At 52.6% G+C, this 23,721-nt stretch overlaps 1 protein-coding gene across 4 annotated transcripts in view; it reads right to left on the bottom strand.

Moving 5' to 3' along the window:
* ERI3 (ERI1 exoribonuclease family member 3) overlaps positions 1 to 23,721 on the bottom strand; it is a 135,109-nt gene that overhangs the window by 52,187 nt on the left and 59,201 nt on the right. Inside the window, exon 7 of one of the 4 annotated variants that reach the window (XM_075508629.1) lies at positions 14,332 to 14,555. The exons of the other annotated variants lie outside the window; for them this stretch is intronic. Coding sequence (XP_075364744.1) covers positions 14,418 to 14,555 — 138 coding nt within the window. The 3' untranslated portion in view covers positions 14,332 to 14,417. Of the gene's footprint in view, positions 1 to 14,331; positions 14,556 to 23,721 lie in introns of those variants that run through there. 4 annotated transcript variants of the gene reach the window in all.

Genomic DNA, 23,721 nt, shown 5'->3' on the forward strand with positions numbered 1-23,721 from the left:
CTGCCAGTGTGCCTGGGAAATGCTATTAGGATCTGCCTAGTTGCTGCCTGCTGATGATCTGAGTCCTGAGGAGCAGGTCCCAAAATTACATGCCAACAGAGTTCTTACTGAGCGTGAGTAGCAGAGGGATGGCCCCCACGCAGTCACAGCACAAGGACAGAACTGTGGGGTCACGTAACGCTCACCCCACCCCTCTCGGCATCCTTCAGCTGCCCCATGAACCCGTCCCTAACCTACGTGTGCTGTCTCGGCTCTGGCTACAGCTGATGCAAACAAGAAGAGCAAGTGAGAAGAACAGTCCCCCCGGGAGGGGAGCTGGTCTGCAGCAGAGGGCTGGAGGGCTGAGATGTGACGAAGAGGTTCATGGGCTGTCTAGAAAGCCCTTGGCTGTGGACCACCTGGCTTTCCCGGCCACAGAGCCGTGCCAGGCAGCCTGCCCACCGCCTCCTGCCAACATGCCAGCAAAGAGCGAGCGGCTGGTATGGAACAAGGTGTCCCAATTAGCTCTCCACTGATCTAATTAGATCTCCACGGGAAGGACTGGAGCTGGAGAAATGACACGGCTGCCTCCTTGACCAGACACTCAACCTTTCCCGCCTGCAGCATTTTATTTTTCACATTTTTAACTTGCAGTACCTTTTTTGTCCGGCTCAGCAGAACCTGCCCTGCCTCAAGTCCTCACCAGCAAAGAGCAATTATGTGTGTACACAAACAGGCGTTCAGCGACTGCGCACAGCATCCAAGCTCTCTGCTCCTGTGTCGGGGAACAGCTGCCGGGGTTGCAAATCAGAGGCGTAAGGAGAGAGACAAGGGGCACCAGGAGGCAGAGCCGATCGGGAAGACATGGCAGAGCGTGCCGGGTCCCTCTCACTCCCCCCCGAGTGACAGCAAGCCGTGCGAACGCGCCCGCCCTCCCCGCTGCCGCCCCACACCACCCCAGAGAGCTGGCAAACGAGCTTCAAACCAGCCCGCTCCTTGTAATCGGAGTCAGTCAGTGTGTGTGTTACGCTTGAGTTGATGGCTGGTGTTAAATTCAATGCCTTGAGTATTGATTTCCTCGCACATCCCGGACTTTGTTAAAGGGTTAGCCGTGAACCGAGATCAAAGGGAGGTTAACTCGTTTCTCATAAGTGGTAAAGCAGACCTCTAGCAAAACCGGGCGCCGGGCCTCCTCCGCAGAGGATGCTCCATGCATGTTGTTAGCTACCCCGGTCACCTCGAAAGCCAGATAAAGCCACAAAGCTGCCTCAAAGCAGGGAGATAAAATGATCCCGACAACTTCCCACGGACCCCCAAGCTATTATGAGTGCACACCAGGGACGGGCAGCGCGGGCCAGCGCGCTCCTCCTCCCCGACCCATCTCCGCACCACGGGGAGCTGCTCCCCTTGCTCGGCCACGGGAAAAGGGGGGGAAGCAAGTCTTTGCCAGCTGCACCCCAAAGAGGCTGCCCCTGAAGGGCTCGAGAGAGGGGGAGAACCCTCCTCAGGAAGACTAGGGTGTCCTAGAGCTGCAGGTGGGAGAGGAGGAAGGCACAGGGCTGCTCCCTGAAGGACGACGCCACGGCCAGGTGGAGAGGACATCTTCACTTGAGCTGACACCACCATCAGCACCATCTCAACCTGCATGGCACCTGCTTGCTCCATTTTATTTTACTCCCTTCTTGGCTTTCTGTGCCCCACACGAAGTAATTTTGGCACTGATAGCACCAAGATCAGCAGGTTTTGCCAAGGCAGTAAGAGTTAATTGCACAAATAACACGGCACTAACAGGGTTTTGGCTTTACCTTTGTAATTTTTAAGGGATGGAGGCAGGGAAAGAGGTGTAGGAGACAATCTGGAATTGTTATCACTAGTATTAATGAATGCCCAGAGGCACCAAGCAAAAAGCATCCATTTCAGATGAACATCTGTCAACAATAAGAGGTAAAATTTCAAAAGTAGCTAAGGTACTTCGGAGCCTCGATTGCACCAACTTCCCGGGAGGCTTAAGCACCCAAGTCATTTCTAACAACAGGACTCTTGGCCCCTAAGTCATCTTGTCACCAATGCTATTTCTCAACCCCTCTCCTCTACCCCAAGAACTACTTGCAGCACAGTCCAGCTTCCCAGCAGCCACATTGTTCTTCAACCAGATTAATTTGGTTTCAGTGGCACTGTATCTTCTGCTCCGGAGTGACACCATGACCAGTCCCCACCTCTCCCAGGATCCATGCAGCTTCGGCTGCAGAAAATGCAGCACACTCTGCCCTCCCACCCCTAAAAAAGCCCAACCCAAAGCAACCCAGCAATGCTGGTGGTGTAATTCCCCCTGTCCTGCAGCATCTGTAGGGAAGAAGGCCCCACCACAGGGAAGAAGGCCCCACCACAGCCCATCTCGGGGGTGCAACCCTCAGTGGGAGCTTTACTCCCGAGCTCCTATAGTCACGTTTGAATATGAGGTCCTCCCTAGGGTCCTAAACAGGTACTCCCCCACCCCTTCTCCCCTCTCCCAAACTCCTGCCACCCTGCACTCCCCCAGCAGCCAATTTGTTTTTAAGTGAAAGGTTTCTACCAAAGTGCTTGGGGAATATCTGCTCAGTGCCCAGCATACCAAGTGCTGAAGATTTCACTTAAAACTCTCAGCATCTGTGTATCTCAACTAAATTAAGCTATTTGCTATAAAAGAGCACAATGACAGTAATGGAATAATAACAGCATTAATAAAACACAACAATCCTCGAATGAGAAGCGGACGCATCAGCTAGCTTCAACCAAGAGAAGAAGGCTATTTTAAAATCACACACAAAAACCATCTGGGGGTGGAGAAAACCAACAAAAGCTCCGAAACTCAGAGGTCAGACTGAAATTATGTTTTTAACCTCGAAAGAAAGATGCTTGCCAGAGCCTTCCCAGCCAGAGTGCTCCCACACCAGCTGGAAATGAATTTCCACAGCTCCCAGCAAAACAAGGGCTTATAATGGGAATGCTGAAAATTTCCAGGGGGGCATGCTGGCTCCACAAAAGGGGGGTGGGAGCACTCTTAGGAGGGAGGACACAGAATCGAAAGCCTGAAATAGAAATAACCCTTCAAGCATCGGCAAGGTTTGTAACCCAGCTCCTGGGACAGACGCATTGGAGCAGGGGGTGATGCCACGCCAAACGTGTGAATGCCGAGCTAGCGATGCAGGGCCAGATGCCGGCGCATCATTATGCAAACATCCAGATGTCTCAAGCTCACCACACTACCATTCCCCTCTTGGTTGGAAACGTCGCCTTCACTCCATCCACAAATTCCTCCTCCTTCCTTTGTTTTGGATGAGGTTGAGACTAAACGCAGCACCTTCAGTTTCAAAGTCACCTACACACCACCTCACAGGGATAAAATAACCCTGGGGACCTGCAGGAGGGTTGGGAACAGGCATACCCGAGTCCTAATCACAGCTCTGGGAGGCCACTTCCCCTCGCTGGCCCCCTTTACAGGAGAAGGAGACTTGGCACTTGGTGACGATCAGAGCAATTAATGCGCACTGAGCATGTCATGCTACATCTCTGAGGTCTTGCCACAGCCCCATCCTGCCCAGGGTAATACCCCAAACTATCACTTGCCTTGGGGGGCACTGGGAGGGTGGGTGACAGTTGTTTCCCTGGAAGGGGAGTAGAAGGAGGAAAAGGAGACCTCTCTGTTCCTTTTCCAGCTTCTTGTTCACCACCATGTTGAGAAGGACCAGTAGCAGGTTTGTGCCAGCAGCAGGTAGGGTCTTCGTGCTTCTCCAACAGGCACGTTTTTCTAGCCCAAGCCTTGCCCCAGCCCCACGGGCAGAGAGAGCAGAGTCCTTTCCCTGCCCAGGCTCCAGTTTAGCTGGCTGCCTCTGCAGAGGGTACACGATAGCTGCTCCTCTCCTTGCCCCGGCTGCCCAGAGCCCACGTGCAGATCCTCCCAAGGGTAATGCAGCAGAGACAGATGTCACCTCTTCTCACTGACATGGAAAGAAACATGACCGGGGTCGCAGTCCTGCAGGCAAGCTCACCGCTGCCTCCCTGCCCTCTGCGGCACGGCCCGAGCAGGCAGCTGAGCGATCCCTCACTCCAAAAATGGCAGACTTAGGCAGAAGGTGGGGAGCAGCTGGCTGGCTTTCCCACAGCACAACAGGTACCATGTTTGGGTCCACCTGCCTTTTAAACAGGAGCCAAGAGGGGCTGGCAGGTCAGTGGTACAGTGTCCATAGTGCCCAGGCTCAAATGATGCAAGATGGCTGGAAGCCTTCTGGGTACCGGTCCGTAACACAAGTCCTCCTGCTCGTCCCCTGAGCAGACAATTTCAACTTGGCTGACCTGTCTCCTCCAGCTGATCCACACGACAGCACTCCCAAATTATACCTTTCTAAATTCCTATGGAGAAAAAGCCAAAGCAGCAGTTGCCCCAGACTTGAACAGGCTGCAAGTTTCTTTGTTTTCATTACAATTTCCAATCCTGATGCCTTTTTATTTTTTTTTTTAGCCATTTCTGCTCTGCCCCCGGGAGGTGCTGCTGTGATTGAATGAAACACGACCCCAGGCTCCAATAAGTGTATTTCAATTACATCTGTCACCACGTAACAATGTAATGATATATCATGTGATATTAAATCCATGGTAATCATATCAGCGATTTTTTTAATAGTGCACTAATCACATTATTACATCTCAATAATTAACAACAGAAGGCCTAAAAACCCTGGATATAAAGCAGAAAGCTCAGAGGGTCCCCAGCTCCTGCCCGGGAGAGGCCCAGAGGAGAGCAGGATGGCGCGGCACTGCCAGGCAGGCATGGCATGACAAGTAGCAAGGGCACAGAAGTTTTGCACAAGCAGCATTGTGCAGAACAGCCAGGTAAAACCAGATTCTTCCCCGGTCCCAGATTAAGGGAGAAGTGAGTATTTTGGAGCTGGGAAGAGATACTTGACACGTCCCATCTTGCCCAGCATTGCTCCCTACTCCCCTGCTGCTCCTGCACTGCCACTTTTCCTCCAGCAAACCAACCCTCTGCTCCAGAAAGTGCCTTGCAAAGGTGCCGTCCTGCTGCAGACAAGCACTGCTGGTGCCCCACTGCAGAGGGAAGGATGGTGTCCTGAAAAGGAAGGACCAATCCTACCAGTCCTATGTCCTTACCAGGCTGCTGGAAGAATGACATTGTTTTCCTTCTCCCCTTACACCAGAGATGAAGCCAAGAGAGCACCCCACCTCACAGAGCCACTGCAAGGCTTGAATGATTTTTGCAGCAAAACAGATCTGTCAGCTTAAAACTGAAAAGCGGTGAGAATACTTTCAAGGGACGGGTCCTCTGGGTCGCCGCCTCCACCCCAAGCTCTCACCCGCATGGCTGGAGCAAACTGGGGCTGGACTCCAAAGCACTGTCTGAAATACACATCCCCCTAAGCGGAAGGGAGTCACCCAGTTCTGTGCAAGCAGGCTGCTCCCCCCAGCTCCCAGCTGTATTTTACTCCTTGCAGGATGAGGGCAAAGACGGGCGCAGGCGGCAGGGAGCTGTGGGCGGCAGCAGGCTGGTGCAGAGTGCCGGGGCGTGGGGAGTCCCGTGCCGCACCGTCCCCAGCTGTGACAGAGCTTTCTTCCAGTTGCAGCCTGGTCAATCTAGCAGTTTCCACATCACAAGCTGATCTGAAGAGAGCCTCATTACCTGCCTTAAAGTTCCAGCCAAGCACTTAGCTCTTAAAGACAGGATTTAAGAAATATTTGACTGATCATTTCTCTCCTCATTTAGTTTGGCTGCTCTGAACCAATTCAACCTGTGAAGTTGAAATAGTGAGAATGGGAGGAAATGTGCGTGCAGGCAGTCACACCACGCACCGCACGCAATGTCCCAGCGCCCCCACCAGCTCTTCCCGAAGGGCCAGATCCTGTCTCAGCCTGATCCACACAGCCTCTCCTGTGCCAGGAGTGCCCATGGGACATTTCCCAACACCAAAGGGGAGCCACCTCTCCCTTCCCCGTGTGGGACAGGCATTGGGGGGATCATTAATTCCCTGGCATCCAGACAGTACCTTTACGTATGCTTGGAAGTGTCAAGTGCAGCATCCCAGACCTGGGAGTAAGGGATGGAGAGAGCGATGAGCCAGCCAGGATTGACAGCACCACCATCCCCACATCCTCATCTGACCCAGGACAGGACATTCCTGTGTCCTTCATCTCCTTGCACGCCTTCCTCCTATTGTGCTTTCCAGCTCCACTGCCCCCACAGCCATGCCATACAGCGGCTGGACTGCCTGCCCTCCTGCTGCCTGCCCAGCCAAGGTGCTGCCCACCACGCTCTCGCACGCCCAGCGCTGCCCTGCTCCCTCGCCCGGGGGACTGGAGCCTGCGGAGGGGCTGTGGGGGGGCCTCAAGGAGACGAGGAGGCTTCCAGGGCCAAACGGGAGTTGTAGCAGCAAGCAAAGAGACCCTGCTAGTCATTTAGGGGTGATCCTGCCGAGCGGCAGGCAGGATGGATAGATGGACGCCTCACTAGCCAAGGCAGTGCAGTTGGACTTTCTCTCCTTCCCCCATCCCTTCCTTTTTTTTTTTCTTTTAATTTTGTCTCAGAAGCCACGATCCTTTAAAGATGTGCACGTCTCATTAGCTCTACCTTGACAATCATTACCGTTCCTGCAAAGGCAGGAGGAGAGCTCAGCCCGAGCGTGGGGGAGTCCATTACCTTGTAGTTAAAGGGACATTGACAACTCTGGGCTGCCCGTGGTCTGACCCCCTCTTTGAAGCAGGGTCCCTCCTGCACACCGCTGTTCCCCCTCTTGTACCGAGCAATAATCTCCTGCTCCAGGCAGGCAAGATGCAAACCTTGCGGTGGCGGGTGGTCCCGCACCCACCACCAGACACTCGGTGCTCCCCTGGATGGGCTGTAGGGCCCAGTCCATGCCCACAGCCCCTGGGGCAAGGGGCACTGGAGCACCCAAACCTTCCCAACACGTTGCACATGGCCTTCACGCAACCACATCTCACTTCAGCAAATGCACACTCCTGGGCTGGACCACAAGACCCAAACCTAGCCATGAGAGCAAGCAGCGAGCCCAAAATGTCCACAGCAGAAGACATAGCACAGGCTGGGGTAAGGACCACCATGAGGGCCCTAGGACGAGGGCACGGTCCCCATGTATGAATGCCTGGTGGCACAACTGCAAGAGGGCAGTGAGCTCTGTGCTCATGAACCAGCTTCAAAGTGCTACATACCCTTCAAGTCTGTCCCTCAGCTTTTCTGGTTCTGCAGGGTGCAACATGGACCACCACACACCCAAGGGTGGGGATGAGGAAGGGTTCAAGTGGGTGAGCGTGCAGTGGGGTGATCCCAGGAAAGGACCCTACTCACTAAAGCTGCTGGTCCAGACAGTCCTGCTTTGCCCCACAGCTGGGGGCTGTTGCTCTGCCTGGCTGTCCCCAGAGCCTGCTTTGCCCCCCCCCCCCAGCTTGGTAACAGGGGACCTGACTCACGTTATGCAAGGGCAGGACCCCTCATTCTGGAGATTTCAGGGCAAAGACCCCAAAGCGACTTTTGACAAAACACCCCCTGCCTTCTCCCAGCCCCATGGGGCTTTGAAGCCCGGTGCAATGCTCAGGAGGCAAACGCAGCAGGGTGCAGCCCTACAGAGGTGATCCTGCCTCTTTGTGCCTTGCAGGACGGGAGCTCTGCTGCAGCCACGCTAACTCCCCGCCGCTCTCTGCAAAGCCGCGGCAGGAGACAATAACGCATGGCCGTGGCTCCGAGCCATACTCCAAGGAAGGATCCTACCTCCGCACAAGGCTGTCCAAGAACTTGACAGGACTCTGTTTGAAAAAGATGTTGAAAGAAATGATCTCTTTAAGTGCAATGGGAGATATTTGTCTCTGATTTACCCTTGGCTTTTTGCTCTGGTTCAGGTAGGAGCGGTGTGGGATGGCTGGCAGATCTGAGAGCATGGCACGCCCCAGCGGGCAAAGCGAGCAGTGCGGAGGAAGGCGCGAGTCAGTTTGGAGTGCTCCCCATTTATCAAACTCACGCAGCCCGCCAGCAGAGCGAGTCTTTCTATCATTACAGCTCTCAAAATCCGATTCATACCACTAATCCTGCCTTCATTCTCCCAGATTAATAACATCTCTTTCAACCTTCACAGTGTGATAAATAGACAAAGAGAGAACAAAAGGAGAAACAGAAGTGAGAGAAAGAGCCAGAGCAACTCCACATAATAAAGAGAACCAAGAAAGGGGAAAGGAAAAAAAAAGGGAAAAGAAAAGGGAAAGAAAGGAGCCGGCACACTTGACTCTGCCATTTACTTTAGCAGATTCTCCCCAAGAGCTCCCTGCGATCTTTAAAGAATGTAAAACATTGCTCAAAGGAAAGGCTCGTTAGCAACCCTGACCAGCCCAGGTTTGCTGGAAATCTTTTCGCTTCCAGCCTCCGCTCAGGTCAGCGCTGAAAATGAGTTTGTTGGTTTCTCGTCCTGCTCCTCTCCCGACTCCTGCAGAGGCAAAGCCTCCAGCACACGCTTGGTCTCTCCTCTACTTGCACCAGCTTCTCGGAGGGGAGCAGGGGGGCTCGGCCGGCGTCTGCCCCAGCAGCTCAGCGAGCCCAAGACGCACTGCCAGAGCAGCAGCACCCTCAGGCTGGCACAGACAGGGGTGTCCCAGAAGCCAGGACCATGCATCGAGCTTGGGATGGGGTTGAAGACCAAAACCATGACAGCAGCATAGCAGATGTGGGGCCGCACGCTATCAGTCTGGCTGGAGGGCACCCACGGGGCCAAAGGAAAGGGGAAGCCTGCGTGGACACAGCTGTACTGCAACGGGGCTGTCACAAGCCCCGTCTCCCCGGGCTGCACCTCTCTGCCCCCTGCCTTGTCCCCTGGCAGGGAGCTCCCATCCCTGCCCATGCTGCAGAGCCTGGACCCACATTTGGGCCACCCAAGTCCTGCTGGTGATCGCGGAGGCTGGAGCCCCCCTGTATGCTCACGGAGCTCAGCCGTGCCTGCTCCAAGCAAGGGGGTGGCAGCCACAGGCACCCCCTCCCCAGCACTCCTCTCGTTCGTTCGGTAACAACTGAGCCCCAGGGAAAGCTGATCCTACAGTAGCCCAGGACCCCAGAAAGCCAACCGCACTGGCCCGGGGCACATGGATGGAGACGTTTAGCCATCTCCCACCCACAGCCTTCACCGGAGCTGCGCCGTTCAGCTTTTTCACTCTGCCACGCCGTATTGAACACTCCATGCAATCTCCGAGTTATTTTAATAATTAAATGTTTATTGGCACATTTTTCCCATACTGCTTCCAGACTTGCCTGATTTTCTTTCCGGTGAGTGACTTCCCTTGGTTCAGTCCTTCCATAGGATGCACACCTGCAAAACGTTTCCTCTGCTCCCCCCACAATGAGCATCCCCTTTTGAGCCCATCCCCGTGGACTCCTGGCAGGTGCTGTGCACGCCGAATAACACTATGCCAAGCCCAGACGAACGGCTGGGGCAGAGCGCTGGATTTCTGACCAGGATGGTGCTCTATTATGGCTCTGCATTCACAGCCCCCGTGCAGAGGCTGGGCTAGGTTGTTTTTTTTTCTCTCTTCTTTTACACTGTTCCATATTACTCCAGGCTTTGAAGTACAGAGAAAAGCAACACTCAATGTGCCTTTTTTTTTTTTTAAAGCTACCTTTATCATAGCAAATCTTTTCCTTCTCCGCTGTGTCGCTGGAGATAGATATCAAGCAAAAAGAAAGTCTCCTCTTCTAACAATGGATTTCCCTTCTCTTCTGAACTTCAAATAGAAAACTCTTATCTACAGCCACAGTTGACCAGAAGAAGAAAAGAAAACAGACATATGAACTGAACCCGGGCTCTCTTTCTATTTACTCAAAAAGGCTGTGCTGGGTTCTTCATGCAGAGATGCTCTGAACATGTTTATAGCACGTATTTACTCACTTCACTAGCTATCCCCCCACCATGGAAACCCACCTCCAGAATGACTCTCCTCTGCTCCATGTACCCTCTGCAATCTTTTCTTTGCTTAGCAAGCTCCATGCACCTGGGCCATCCAGCACAACAAAGCCTACGCCTAAAGCTGGGGACAGCAAGAGCTCTTCAAACTCAGCTAAGAGTAAGAGCAGCGATGCCCCTGGCTCACATAAAGCATCACTTCTGTATAGTGCAAGTTCTTTAAGTGACAGGATGGATTACAGGTCAGACCTTGCTGGCGGTACTCGCACAAGATGCCTTGAACAGCTCGGGCTGAGACCAGGCTGCTTCAGCCGCCCATGACCTACCCACACACATACCCTATGCAGCACCCGTGTGCCACTGCTGGCACCAGCCAGCTTCTCTGCGTGTTTTAAGATCTCCCTTTGAACCATCTTCTTGCCTTTGATAGAGTCGCTCCAAGGAGAAACATACAGAACCACATAACTTCTTCTCTTCCCCACTTCAGTCCCTGGGTGCAGCGCTCTCCTGCCTTGGCTTTCTTCCCCTCCCGCTGCCTGATCTCCGGAGAGGCACCACCAGGTCCCAGCTGGGTTGAACACCCACCTCCCTGGGACTCGCTGAGGTCCAGCTGCTGCCAGACCACCCTCGCTCCCTGCCCAGCTAACAGAAATTAAAATGTTTAACAGGTAATGTTCCTGCCAAAGTCAGAGTGCCTGGACCAGCGCGCACATAGCAAGAAACCCAAGGAGGCGGGTACTACTGCCTTCCCTGCCTCCCAGTGTGTCCTGCCAGGCAATGTGTGCTTCTTGAATCATTCTTGCTGTCAGCCGTGACAGACACGGTCACACGAGTCTTGGGGAACCCGGACTCACAGCCATGGAGCACCTCCCAGCCACAGCCACGGAGCTCCCCATTCCTCCTTACCCTCTCAAACCCACCTTGAGTTCAGGCACAAATTTATTCACATGAGGCAGCTGGACAGATAGACTGTCCTCCCCACTGCTTGTGGCACCATGGGCTCTGCCACCAGAGATGGACGCAGCTACTGCCACGTGTTGTCCCCCAGCCTGTGAGGGGGACCCCAGCCGAAGAGACTCGCTGCTGGAACTGGAGCCAGAGTCCCAAATCAATCAGGGCAGAGAGGACTGGAAACTTTCCAGATTATTTCGCATTAGAAATAAGAAGATTCCTTCATCAAAAGCCAAATATCATTCTCATTAGGAGAATTTGGAGCTCCCAGCCAAAGGGAAGATGAACTCCCACCTGAGACATGGCCAGGAATCCTCCGCAGTCACACGTGGGGACAACGTGCAAGTCCGAGCTCCGCCTCATTCGGACAGGAGACAGTTTTGGTAACTCTACCTGGCTCCAAAGCAGCCCCCAGCCAGGACAGCCCAGCCTGCAGCCCCAGCTGTCCAGCAGGCTCTCCTGCAGTCCCCCACAGGGCTTTCTAGGCAGCAGCATCATTCCCTTCACGTTAAACTGCACAAAAGCCCCGAGTGCTCTTCCCTTGGAGCAGTCCCAGTGTTGCAGGAGGCTCCTCCCTGTGGAGCTACAATGGGAAGATCCATCAGACAAAGCACCTTCTCTTCAAGCTGTCTGATGACAGATGTTCAGCCAACGGAGCGGTGGGATTGGCGGAGCACCGCAGAAGCGCTTTGTAAATTCCTGCTCCTCTCCTCCTTCCTCAGTGTCTCCCAGGAGAGACACGATGATGGACGGTGACATAACTGACTGTTCCCAATCAAGGTAATGTAAGTAATGACAGCTGACGTGATTCCTGGAACGTGCAGGCGCTGCTGGCCTGCGTGCCTTGCCTACCGCTGCCAGCGTTTGTGGAAGGAGAGGAGACCGGAGCATGGAGGCCTGGCTGGGGGACAGGGGAGGAAGAGCCCCAAGACGCAGAGGCTGTCTCCAAACCAGCTGCAAATAACTCATTACATCAGCCTCCAAACCAAGCAGGAGCCACGGGGAGGTGGGTAGCATGTATCTCATGGAGCAAACACCTCCTGGGCTGTGCACACCACCTGCCCCAGACCTGGATGCCACCGTATCTCTCTCTAGTGTCACCTGGGACTGTAGTGCCTCCATTCCTTGGGAAGTGGCTTGTTGGGGCCTTACCTGGTCCCTCAAGGTTCAACAAGGCTTTGACTGCTCTGGCCCTGCCCCTGCTCCCCCCCACCATCAGTGACGAACTGGAAATGGGAACATTAAGTCAATAACATGGAGCTCACCTCCCTGTGCGGCTGGCGTGCAGGCAGCACCGCGTCATCTGAACCCAAGGCGAGGGGCTGCAGCAGCCCCAGAACACACGCACGGGTGTACGGAGACTCACGGAGGGAAAATACTGTGCAAGCTCATAGCTGCAGTCCTCTTCCAGAGCCTCGAAATTAGTAGGCAAATTTAACATGCAGAGAAGCGACCGATTAATAACCCAGCATTGACTTAAGAAGACCTTGAATAATACATAGTGCTTGTACACGGAAGGGGAAAAAGTCAAGTCTTTCTGCTTGTCAAGTGTATCCGCCTCCCAAGCACCAACACTCGACAAGAAACCTCCCTGCCAGCCAGCCACAGCTTTAAGCATCTCTTCAGAAATGCCTTTTGCTAAGATGAATGGCAAAACTTTCCGACAAGTTAGACAGGCATTTGGACAGGTCCAAGTATGGTGTTGTTTTAAATGTAATTAGCACTGCCTGGTAATAAAGTCCCTTTAAAGCTGCCAAGTAAAAGAGGCAGCTGAGCCCTTGCAGCCCACAACGATGTGCCATGAAGAAGCCCCGTGTCTGCCATGCCGATGGGTTGCCCCAACCTCTCCTCCACGCTGTCTGCACTGCAATCCTTCCAGCAGCTCGGCCACATCAAGGAAAAGTCAGACCCAAATAGACAAAAGATTGGCAGAAGCTCAGCTGCAGGCACTGGTCTCCACCACACGACGATGACAGCAGATGAAGCTATGAACGGACTATTCCATTCCACAGCTTGATTCTGGCTTCCGTCGTTTAATGCTGGTTTTGGTGTGAGACAATGAGCAGTGGTATCAGCATCCCTGTGTGGTGCTGTCTACTTTCCTAAATAATGACGGCTGGAGAAAAATTTACTCCCTTTTGGGAATATTCCAAACCAGAACTAGCAGAAAAATGGTGTTTACCTTGGCAACAGCCACTATTTTTGTATAGGGGCTACATACACAATGCCCATTGTGAGAGGGGTGGAGTGCTGCAGAGCACCAGGGATTTGTGTATCATCAGTGAAATACTGTGAATCTCAAACGCCTTAATTTTTGAGAGGGGGAGAAAGACTGAACGGCATCTCAGGCAGAGGTTCCCAACAGCCGGTCGTTCTGACTCTTGCGGCTGAGTGACCCTCCTGCGCAGCCAGCCCACGAGGATGCTGCATAGATTTAATGCCTGCAAAGCAATCTGAAAGTGAAAAGCCTCGCAAACAAGCCTTGTGGCTGAAGTCCAGGAGCAGGAGAGATGAGACCTAATTTCTATTCCAGTCTCTGATATGGACTCACAGGAAAATCTTGCAACTCACCCGTGCCTCAGTATCCCCAGAATAGTATCTATTGAGCGTTATGAGCCTAAATCCATTCATGTCTTTAAAGAGCTTTAGCATCTAGTGCCTGAAGACCAAAGGACCATCACTACGTAAAGCATGAGCCATGTACGACATAAGGTCAGAAGGCATTTAAAAAAGCAGCCACCCAGTGCAAAACACAAGGGAAAACATTTGAGCAGGAAACAGGATTTGTCTTCTTCAGATGTAAATGAGTGCCAGCTAGCAGCAGAGCTCCAAAGACACACATTTTTGCACTGAAAAGTGTTTCTACAAAGGGGATCAAGAAAAAAATGCGATAAACAGGCTCAGTTCTTGCAGTTTGATTTCCAGAGCAATAAGCACAGAAACTGAGCCCAAAGAAAAGATCCGTATTAGCAACCAAATCCAATCATTCCAATAATAAAGAAGAGACATCCAGATGGGTGCAGAACTATTTCCAGAGAGAAGTTCGTCTCCCCAACGCTTTCACACCCTGCAGTGGCTCAATGGAAGAATACTTAAGAAGTTGCAAGTTTGGTCATAATGTGTAAAAAGCCCCTGAAATGCGACATCATTTACTCTTCTGTGGTATTGCTCAGCAGAGCTAATAAATCTTGCATGAGCAGAGCTGATTCTAATTTTCTAATATGAAAAGGCATTTGGATTGAGAGAGAGGGGAAGATAAAAGTGATTGAATCTCCAATAGCCCAGCATCAGTGACAAGAAACATCCTGCTACGGACCCCAAGGAAGAATGGCTCCCCCTCCTCCCTGAACCACAGGCACATTCACCCGTTCGCACATCCAATTCTCCCTGCTTTCTGCTCACCACGTCTCAGTCTCCCCTATTGACAGGACGTGGTTTTAAACACAGTTACACAAGTTATCATTTCTGCCTTTTGATCAATCTGAATTTTCAGGACAATTACCCTCTTAATCAATGATTGCTATCAGCAGCCCCTTGGATTCTTCACCAAGGCAATCGTGCCGCCGGGGCAGACGGCGTGTGCATATGCAATGAAGCTGCGGGGAGGCGCAAGTCCATCTTCCCCTGACGTAGTTGTCGGCTGAAAGGGTGGAGAGCTGTGAAGGCCACTTCAAGGAACACCTGACGTAAAAAATAAGCGGAGGGAATTAAAAGGGACGTTGTGCGAGGTATCTGTGGCACAGCCGGGCTGGGGGGACCAGGGACCTGCTGAAAATATCATTGAATTGAAAAATAAACCAACTAAACCAACAGATTTACCATCCACCAAAACCATATATTTAAGAGCTACCTGTAGCCAGCACTAACCGCTCCTAATGAGGCTAAAGTCCATTTCCAGTTAGAGACTGGAACTATTAGAAGAAGGAAAGGCGGAGAGGCAGCTTTTAACAACCTCTACAGATCTGGGGTTTGGATTTGGGGTTTTCTGGTTTGGGTTGTCCGTGTCCCCCATCCCCCCCCCCCCCGAAATTATTTAATATCACCAAAATGCCTCTAGCATTTACACACACAAAGCAAGCCTCCCACTGCTCTTCCCTGGCAGGAGTATGTGTTTTGGTAATTGATGTTTGCACAGAACCTCAGCTCTTGGAGGACGCGGCTCCTCCGAGGCTTCTCTCACCACCGCAGAAACACGGCCCCAGATATTTAGACACCACAAGAAACCCCAAAGCAGCTGAAGCCCAATTGCAGGGGCCACGGGTTGGCTGGGGGACGAGGCTTAGCATCCCTGCTCTTGCAAGAACACCACCAGGCCATTGGCAGGTTCGTGCTGCTTGGCTTGCGTTTTCGGCACTCCAGCCCAGGCAGGGCGAAGGAGCACATGGCTCCCACCCACACATTGCTCTGCGGTGCTCCCTTGACTACCTTACGGGCTTCCCCTGGGCACGGGACTCCTTGACACATCGTTCTGTCCAAAAAATAGCTCAGCCAGGCACCGTTGTGTCCTTCTGAACAGCTCTGGTAGGTAGAGAGGCTGCATCTTCTCCCAGGCTTGGAAAGCACCCTGCACCTCTCGGGAGCTGTGTTGGCAGGAGGGAGCTTTGGGACCTGGAGGACAGCAGGGAACCGCTGCCAGAAAGCAGCCGAGCTCCCGGAGGGGAAGGCAGCGTGGTGGCAGTGTGGTGGCTTCACCATCTTGACCACCAGATCAGGCTGGCAGTAAGCAGCAGAGGCAGCGCCAGGTGAGGCTGGCGGGCCAGCTGCCTTCGCAGGCTGCTGGCTAGAGGAGCTCTCCGAAAGGCACAGTATTTCACTAGCTATTTTACATGGAGAATTGCCGATCAAAGATATCCCCACTGTGTACTCCAGAGCAATAAAAATAAAAAAAACCCACAAGAAGAATTCTTTAGGCGGGTAATGGGCATTTTATTCCTTTTTATGACACTAAACATAGGCAGCTGGCATAATTACACCACAGTAAAGGCATAATGTGCACCTAGCAGAACAAACTCATACTTTTGATAATTAGGCAGAGCAAACACAGTCTGGGATTCAGTCACACAGCTTCACCGTCTCCTGGATCTGCCGGAGCCCCCATCCCTGCAGCACGTCGGCCCCACTCCCACAGCTGGATTTAGCTGGGCCCCATGGGGAAGGCTGAGCAAGCAGAGCATCACCAGAGCTCTCCTGCACCGAGAGGAACGGCCACGCAGCTCCACTGTTTAGAGCAGACCGAGGGCAGAGCGCAAGCAGGGAGGTGCAGGATGGGTCCATGGGCAGCTCCTGAGAGGCAGCTGGAGACGGCACGTGGCAGCGCACCGCTGGAGGACGTCACTCACCTCCTGATCAGCACTGACTGACCCCACAGGCAAGGCTGGAGCCAACTCTGTGGGGCCAAATCATACAAGGTGTGATGGCAAAGGGAGGCCCAAAACACAGAAGAGATGCAGAGGTCTTTTGGGTTTGGCAGCTTCGCTGAGGCCAGCTCCAGGAACTGGAAGGGCTGAGCGTGGGGACACCCCTCCACAGCAAGGACCTTGGCCAAATGCAGTCTGCAGAGACAATGTCCAGAGGGAAGCTGTCCCCTTTGCCAAGAGGCAAGGACAGAAGAGAATGTTCCAGGGAAGCTGAAAGACCCTCACCTACAGAAGGGGCCAGCTTGGACCTGCTAGAGGCTAGCAATTACCTCTCTGAAAGCTTTGTGCTCCCCTTAGTCCTGGTGGCCCTGCTAACCTGCAGACCTGCCTCCTCCAAAACACACCAGCAGGCAGCAAGCGTGCTCCTCTGGCAGCTGCAGGCATCCACACAGGACAGCTCTTCCCTGAGCGCAGAGCACGGCCAAGGTGGAGATCCTAAATGATCTCTAAAATATTAATAGCGTCAATCAGAGCCAGGCTGACAGAGGTTACAACACTAGGAGAGCGCAGAGAGCAGGCTTTCCTGAAGTTGGCACAGGACCACACACTAAACATCCAGAGTTTGTTTAAAAATGCATCTGCAGGATGCATGCAGGAGCAGCGCTGGCAGAACGGCACGCTGAGGTTTCATCTCCACACCACTGAAACCTGCTGAGGATGCCAACCACTGCACACAGGAGAGAGACCAGCTCAGCTACGCTCCCTGTCTTATGTGGCTTAATGGATATTGGTGGCTCTAAAGGTATATTGAGTGCAATGCAGAAATGCTAGAGTATCTTGGCTCAAAGGAAGGTGAGGGAGGTGGAGCTGATCCGTCAGCCATGAGCGAGACCTGCGTATTCATCTGTGGATAGGATGCCCAAGAAAATGCCAAACGACGTCATTATGAGATTTTTCAACACGAGATTCAACATGAGAAAGGGAAGATGCATGTTGTCAGCAAATATAAGCATCTTGCCTCTATACCTACCGATACCCAGAAGAGGTGGACTGAGAACCGGACAGGTACTGAGCAAGCTTGGGAAGGCTGCAGGGCAGCAATCCAGACCATGACTTCAGGATGGCCGTTTGCTCAGGAGCTTTGATGCCCTATAGAGCCAGCAGCAACCTGTCAGAGCACCCAAGGAGAAGACAGTCCTGGTCTGTAGGAGGCAGTGCCCAGGCAACTGGGAAAACCAGACACTGAGAGAAGGCCTCTGGCAGGGCTCATGCTTCAGAGTGATCAGAACTGCCCTCCCCAGCGGGCCACAAAATAGAAGTTTATGCCTAGATGAAGGCAAAGGATGGGCTGTTTCCTAAACAAAAGCAGACCGCATCTGCAGACTTTCTGGCCAGTTCTTAGCAAGCCGCTGTGATAGATCCAATCCACGGGCTGCAGGCAAAGAGCTCAAGCAAGGAAAACTCCAAGTGGAGAGAGCAAAAGCCAGGATGGAGCCAGGAGTGCTGTGCCAGCTTGGGGGAAGGGCGGCAGGAGATTTTTAATCCCAACTCTGAAATCAACTTGCTTAGTAGCCTTGGGGTTCTGAGAGATTTAATTAATTAATTTAATGAGCGTGAAGCACTGTAAGTTATTAATATACAAATTCCACTACGGTATCTCCCACCTCCCAGTTCAGCATCTCTTCCCGCTTTATATTGAGCCCATGAGAAGCAAAAGCCAAGCCACAGTATGCCTCTGTGCAGTGGGGCAGAGGCTGCACACCCACACTTTCCCAGCAAAGACAGCAGTAGCAAAGTCCCATCCCTTTCAGCAGGATAATGCATCATGCTCAGCACAGGGCACCAGGAACACCTTATACAAAAAAAGCTCTTTCCACTTACTGGCAAGCCGATTGCTACCAGCCTGCCGCTGCTGGTGGAGGTGGCAGGCAGTCACTCTCCCTCTTGTAGCCATGCTGGCTCAGTAGGACAATGAGGACTAAACCAGTTAATGTTTTAATCCCCAAGGCTAGAAAATCTGATTAACCCCTCATTCCTCCCCAGAGAACTACACAGGGCTGTTTTCATGCTCCTACGTGGAGCTCCTGTCTTTTAAATGCAGAGAAAAGAGGACACAGCTCCTTTCCCAGGAACTAGGCAGCTGTGCTGGTACCCACCTAAAGCTCCAGCTGAAGGGCTGGGATGCAGGGATGCTCTGCCCCTCGCCTGACCCACAGGACTCTGGGAAAGGCCATCTTTCACGCATTGCGCCTTCGCCTTCCAGCTCCTCCTGGCCTGGAATGCAGCACACGTTGCAGGATTATTGTAAAACATGCCCTGTCTCTAATCCCTTCTCCTCTTGCCTTGCTCTGGTATCGGCCGTGGGGAGCTGTGTCAGGCCTGGGGTCAGGCTTGCCTCTCACAATACCAGGGCACGCAGAAGGCTCCCGGCTCTCCGGCTGACTGCAGTACGCATGAGACGTGGGAGGACACAGGCTGCCCACACCTTCACATAAGCAGGCATGTGAGATTGAAGGCCCCCAGCTTCTGCCAACAGCGCCGGTGCCCCACAGGCACGGCCACGGTCCTGCGTGCAGGTGAATCGCCAGACCCGTGCCAGAAGGAAACCCACTTGCTGGGAGATCGAGGGCCTAACTCTGACCATCCTTATGGTTTCCCTGGTTTGCTCCTGGGGTGCCATGCCCAGGGCACATTACAGGGCAAGTCTGGATGCAAACATGTGGCACATCAGCCATGCTGTGGTCACCCTGTACACACCGTTACCCCCAGCTACAGCAAGCATCGAGCTGACAGGTCCCAGTCACACCACGACCAGCCCTGGAGCAACTCCCTGCCCATCCGGACCCCACCATGGGGACCATCAGGCCACTTCAGCCTGCATAACCTTGACACTGCAGAAAGATTTCTTATCAAAAGCACAAGTTGCTTAGATTTCATTGTGGGTTATTTTGCTTGCTTTCGAATGCTCTTTCCAAAACTTTGTCTTTGGCACCTACAACACACTGCCCCATAAACAGGCAGGACCAGGAGAGCCAGCGTGGCTCCTTCCTCAACCTGCAAGCAGCAACCAGACTCATTGTGTAAAGGTCTGAGCAGTATGTTTAACCTCAGCAGCAGTGCACACACAGCCAGATGGGAACCAGGAGGCTCCTCGGTGCAGGGGACAGATGTTCAAATCCCCCAGCAAGGGGAGCGCAGGCACAGCGAGGGGCAGCCGAGCAATATGGCACTCAGCAGGAAGAGCAGCACGCAAGGTCTGAGCAGCTGCCTCCCCGCCTTTCGCCTGCAGGCTACGGCATGTAGAACCACAAACGCCAACCTGCCTCCAACCACTTGCATAGACAAGGATGCTTTCAGTAAAGCAACCATTGCAGTGCACTCAGCGAACCACTGCTTACAATTTCATCTAGAAGGCAAAGCTTTTGCACTGGTTAAAAAAAGCACAAAAACAACAAATTCTACTCTCTGCTTTGTCCAGTACCTGCAGGCTGCATGGGGCCAAGCAAGATAATTGTGTTCCTCAGTTTCTCTTGAATCACCACCTTCCTGCCTTATTCGAGAGCCCTCTGTACCACGCGTGGCACCAGGAGGCCCTGGTCCTTGCTGGAGCCTGAAGGTGCTGCCAAATAATAAAGGCTGCCTTGGGATTTCCCCAGTAGAAACATCCTGATCTGGGCGGATGGCATGAGGAGAGGAGTGGAGACTGTACGTGGCACTCAAGGCAACCACCCCTTCTTTCCCTGCTCAGGTGGTCTGAGTTTCAGCAACGTGTCCCAGGGAAAGCAGACAGTCTATGTCCAAGTGCAAGGGAGCAGAAAGTGTCACAGCAAACAGAGTAGGAAGGGAGAAGTGATGACCCACACCGTCTGCTTCAAGGCAGGACCAGCTCGACCCAAACCATCCCCATCATATTCTTCTAAACTCTGAAAATCTCAAGAGCTAAAGCTCCCACATCCCTGTCTTCATCCACAGGGACTGTACTGATCTCCTCGCAGCAGGTAAGGACATGACCAAGAGCTGTCCACCACAACCATCCAGAATAAACTTTTCTCCTCCTCTGAGCATTTTCATTCCTCCAAGAATGATTTCCGCTTAGTCTTCTCTAAGCTGAACATCCCAGATCCCTCCATCTTCCCCTGGAGGTCACATCTTCCAGCTCTCTGGCCCTTCTTCTGTTCCCTTCTGGGTTTTCTCCACCTGTGCCAGGTCCTCCCTGAGTGCAGCATGCAAAACTGGTTTGTTCCAAAGGCTAAAACAAGGCTCCAAAGCACCCTGTCCAGGAAAATAGCCGAGATTTTAACATGCACCTACTGCAATTTTAATATGTATTAGCAAAAGAGAGTGTAGGAGAACCCCTGATAGTAAAGAAGTTAATCCGTGTGTGAGATGCCATGAGACGAACACATGCTAAAACACACGCAGGATAGCTACCGGAAGGAAGGATGGAAGGAAGTTCCAGGAGGAGCTTGCTGTTAATAGGACCAAAATACTGATGTGCCCCCTTTGCACTGGAGTAGCTCTAAATGGCTTCCACATAACAGGACCTCATCTCAGGTTGTCTTTACCCACCCAGCAGAGTCGAAATGGCAGTGAGCGAGGAACAGGCTGCATGTGCCCAGCCCACAGCCTTCTGCTTGGCATGAGTTTGGCAGCAAAAGGGTGCTCTTTCACATTGTTGTGGATTTTATGGCCAAAAGGAATTACTAATCTGCTATTTTGCAAGCCAGGAAACTTAGCTGCTTTCTGGTGAACCAAGACCAAGAACTTACATTAACCCTCTGAGGATCACATCTTTCCTGTCTGCTCCCAGAACAGTTCATACAGACACATGCTCCACAGAAAACTGCTCCTGTGCTTTTAGGATGCAACAAAAAAAACCACCAACAAAAGCCAAAGGAGAGGGAAACACACAAAACCATTTGATTTAGGCGAAGATGGGCACTGCTCTTTTCTGCCCTCCTGGGATGGGTACGTATGTTACCGCTCAAGTCATCCAAAACCAGTGAAGCCTCCAGGCTGCGTCTACAGCCCCTCTCAGCTGTAGCAAGACCAGCTCCTGAGACCGCAAGAAAAGGAAATGAAATGCGAGGCTGGGATCATTACTTTGAAACTATAAGCTCGTGCCACTGAGCCAAAGCCTGTTATATCGACATGGGTTTGTGTCACCCCAGCAGCAGAGATCATTCTCCATCTCTGCTTGCTCAGCTCCCCTCCTCCTGGGACAGCTGCCGGCACGGTACTCCGCAGTGCTCTGCGAAGTCTGGCTACAGAAAAACTCCCAATGCCTCGCCCAGCAGGTTCAAGTTATGGGGCTGAGCTACTGCAGAGTGAAAAGTACCCTGCTGACTGCTCCACCATGCTTGGGAAGCTGCCGGCAAAGCACAAAGTGCCACTTGCAGAGGAGCAAATAGCAAAAACCCCAAGTTTCCTTCCCTGGGGCAGAAAGCCCAGAAAGGGGTGTTGCTTCTTAAAGCCTCCAGTATTTAAAAGGCACTGAATTTGCACGTAGCTGTCACATAGGATGCTCCTACCCTGTGTCTCCAGTCAGCAGCCTGGGCAGCAGCTCTGAGGGAGGGAGACAACCCTGCCCGCCAGTCAGTCCCAGGCTGAGGAGGGGAGAGCAGAGCCCTGAACGACTACTGGCCACGCAGCCCGCACGCCGTGCCTCGCTCCCTTTGTTTTATGCGAAGGTGGATACCAAAACCAGCCCCAATGGTTACTCCGCGTTATGTGAGCACCCTACCTTAGTGCATATTGCAAACCCGCATCAACAGCCCCTCGGTCCATCTGGTTATAGCTTCTAGGGAAACCAAGGCGAAGAAGTCTGATGCATCAACCCACCCTGTATCCCCTTCTAATGAGACCAGGAGGAGGAAAGGGAAAAGACTGTCAAGAACTTGCAGACACTCACCCTCTCTTCCCAGCACAACCCCCCCGCTTGGTGGTTTTCCTTGGAAATGTGTTTTTGCTCCGCACTCCTTGTTAAATAAGAATGGGGGGACGGGTCCCTCTGCAGCGGGACAGAGAGGGCTGCTCCTTTAAGGCCTCTCCTGGATGCCCTTTCCCTTTGAGATGACTATCCTCGACTCCCTCCTCGTCGCCCTCCCTTTGATTTAAGAGTTCCTCTCCTGGCCCTGACAGTAAGGTATTTCTGTCCCACAGATTATAACTCACTCTGGGCTATTATTCAACTCCCAAGCCCTGGCCCTGCTGCATTTAGTCCAAACATAATATCCTTCATGCATATATTATCTGTCTCCCTATTATCTGGAATCATTTCGGAATTAAATTTCAGTCCTGCAATATTGGCTTGAAGAGCGGCTCGCTTTATGGGCTAGTCAAAGGTTAGAATACCAATCAAAATAACACTGCCGATGCAGAGAGACATTTTAATATTCCAAAACCCGGTAATTGTAAAAGGACATAATATTTTTTCCCTGATTACCCCAAAGGCAACACATGTTAACAAGGCGAGGGAGAGAGTGAAAGAAATTTCAGAGTTCAGACAGCTGCACGACAGATTTAAAGGAGAAGTCGTGGACGGCTGCCGCGCTCCAGCCCCTGGAGCAGGAGGGCTCCCCTGCCCGTGCCAGCGGTGCCGCGCTCCCCGGGATGCCGTCCCGTCCGTCCCCAGCCTCCTGGCATTCGTGCCACCCACGTTCCCCCAGGTCAGGAGCCTTCGAGGGTGCTCTCACCGCAAGGGAACGGAGCAGCCAGAGCTACGCTGAGACGGACAGTCGAAGATTATCACGGCAGAAGAAACCGCCGCGATCGGCTGGCCTGACCTGCACAGGCCACGAGGCTGCCCCAAATTAATTCCTGTTTGAACCAGAGCTGATCTTTTTAGGAAAAAACCTTCCCTCCTGAGCTGGAGAATCCACCACAGCCCTCGGTAAGTTGTTCCAATAGTTAATTACCCTCACTGTAAAAATCTGCACCTGAATTACCTCGCTTTGGCTTCCAGGCACTGGAACTGCTTATGCTTTTGTCTGCTAGACTGAAGGAGCCTCTCGCCACATTTTGGCTCTCCCTTTAGATACTTAGGGACAACAGCCAAGTCTCCCTTACCCTTCTCTCCGGTACCCTAAATGGCTCCCAGGGTCTTTACTGCATGGCGAGTGTTCCCATGGGTCTCGCAGTTCTCGTCCAGTCTTCAAGTTTCCAGAATCCTTTCCGATGCAGAGATGGGACCCAGCATCCCATACCGGTCAAACCAGTCCCAAAGAAAGAGATGATCCAGCCCCTCTGCTCCTACTTACCGTTGCCTGTTTATAAATCCAACAGCAGCCGCCTCCTGGATGCAGTATCTGCACACTTTATCAAAAATGATTTTTATGTTTTCTTTCAGGGCATTGATAAAAGTGTTAAATACAAGAGGTCTGAGAAATAGATCCCTGTGGGACCCCACTAGGAAGACATGCACTCCATGATGATTATCCATTTACAATTAAATGCTAGGAGCTGTCAGTTTGCTCGTTCTTAATCAATGT

Source organism: Mycteria americana, chromosome 7 (assembly GCF_035582795.1).
Source record: "Mycteria americana isolate JAX WOST 10 ecotype Jacksonville Zoo and Gardens chromosome 7, USCA_MyAme_1.0, whole genome shotgun sequence".
Lineage (NCBI taxonomy): Eukaryota > Metazoa > Chordata > Aves > Ciconiiformes > Ciconiidae > Mycteria > Mycteria americana.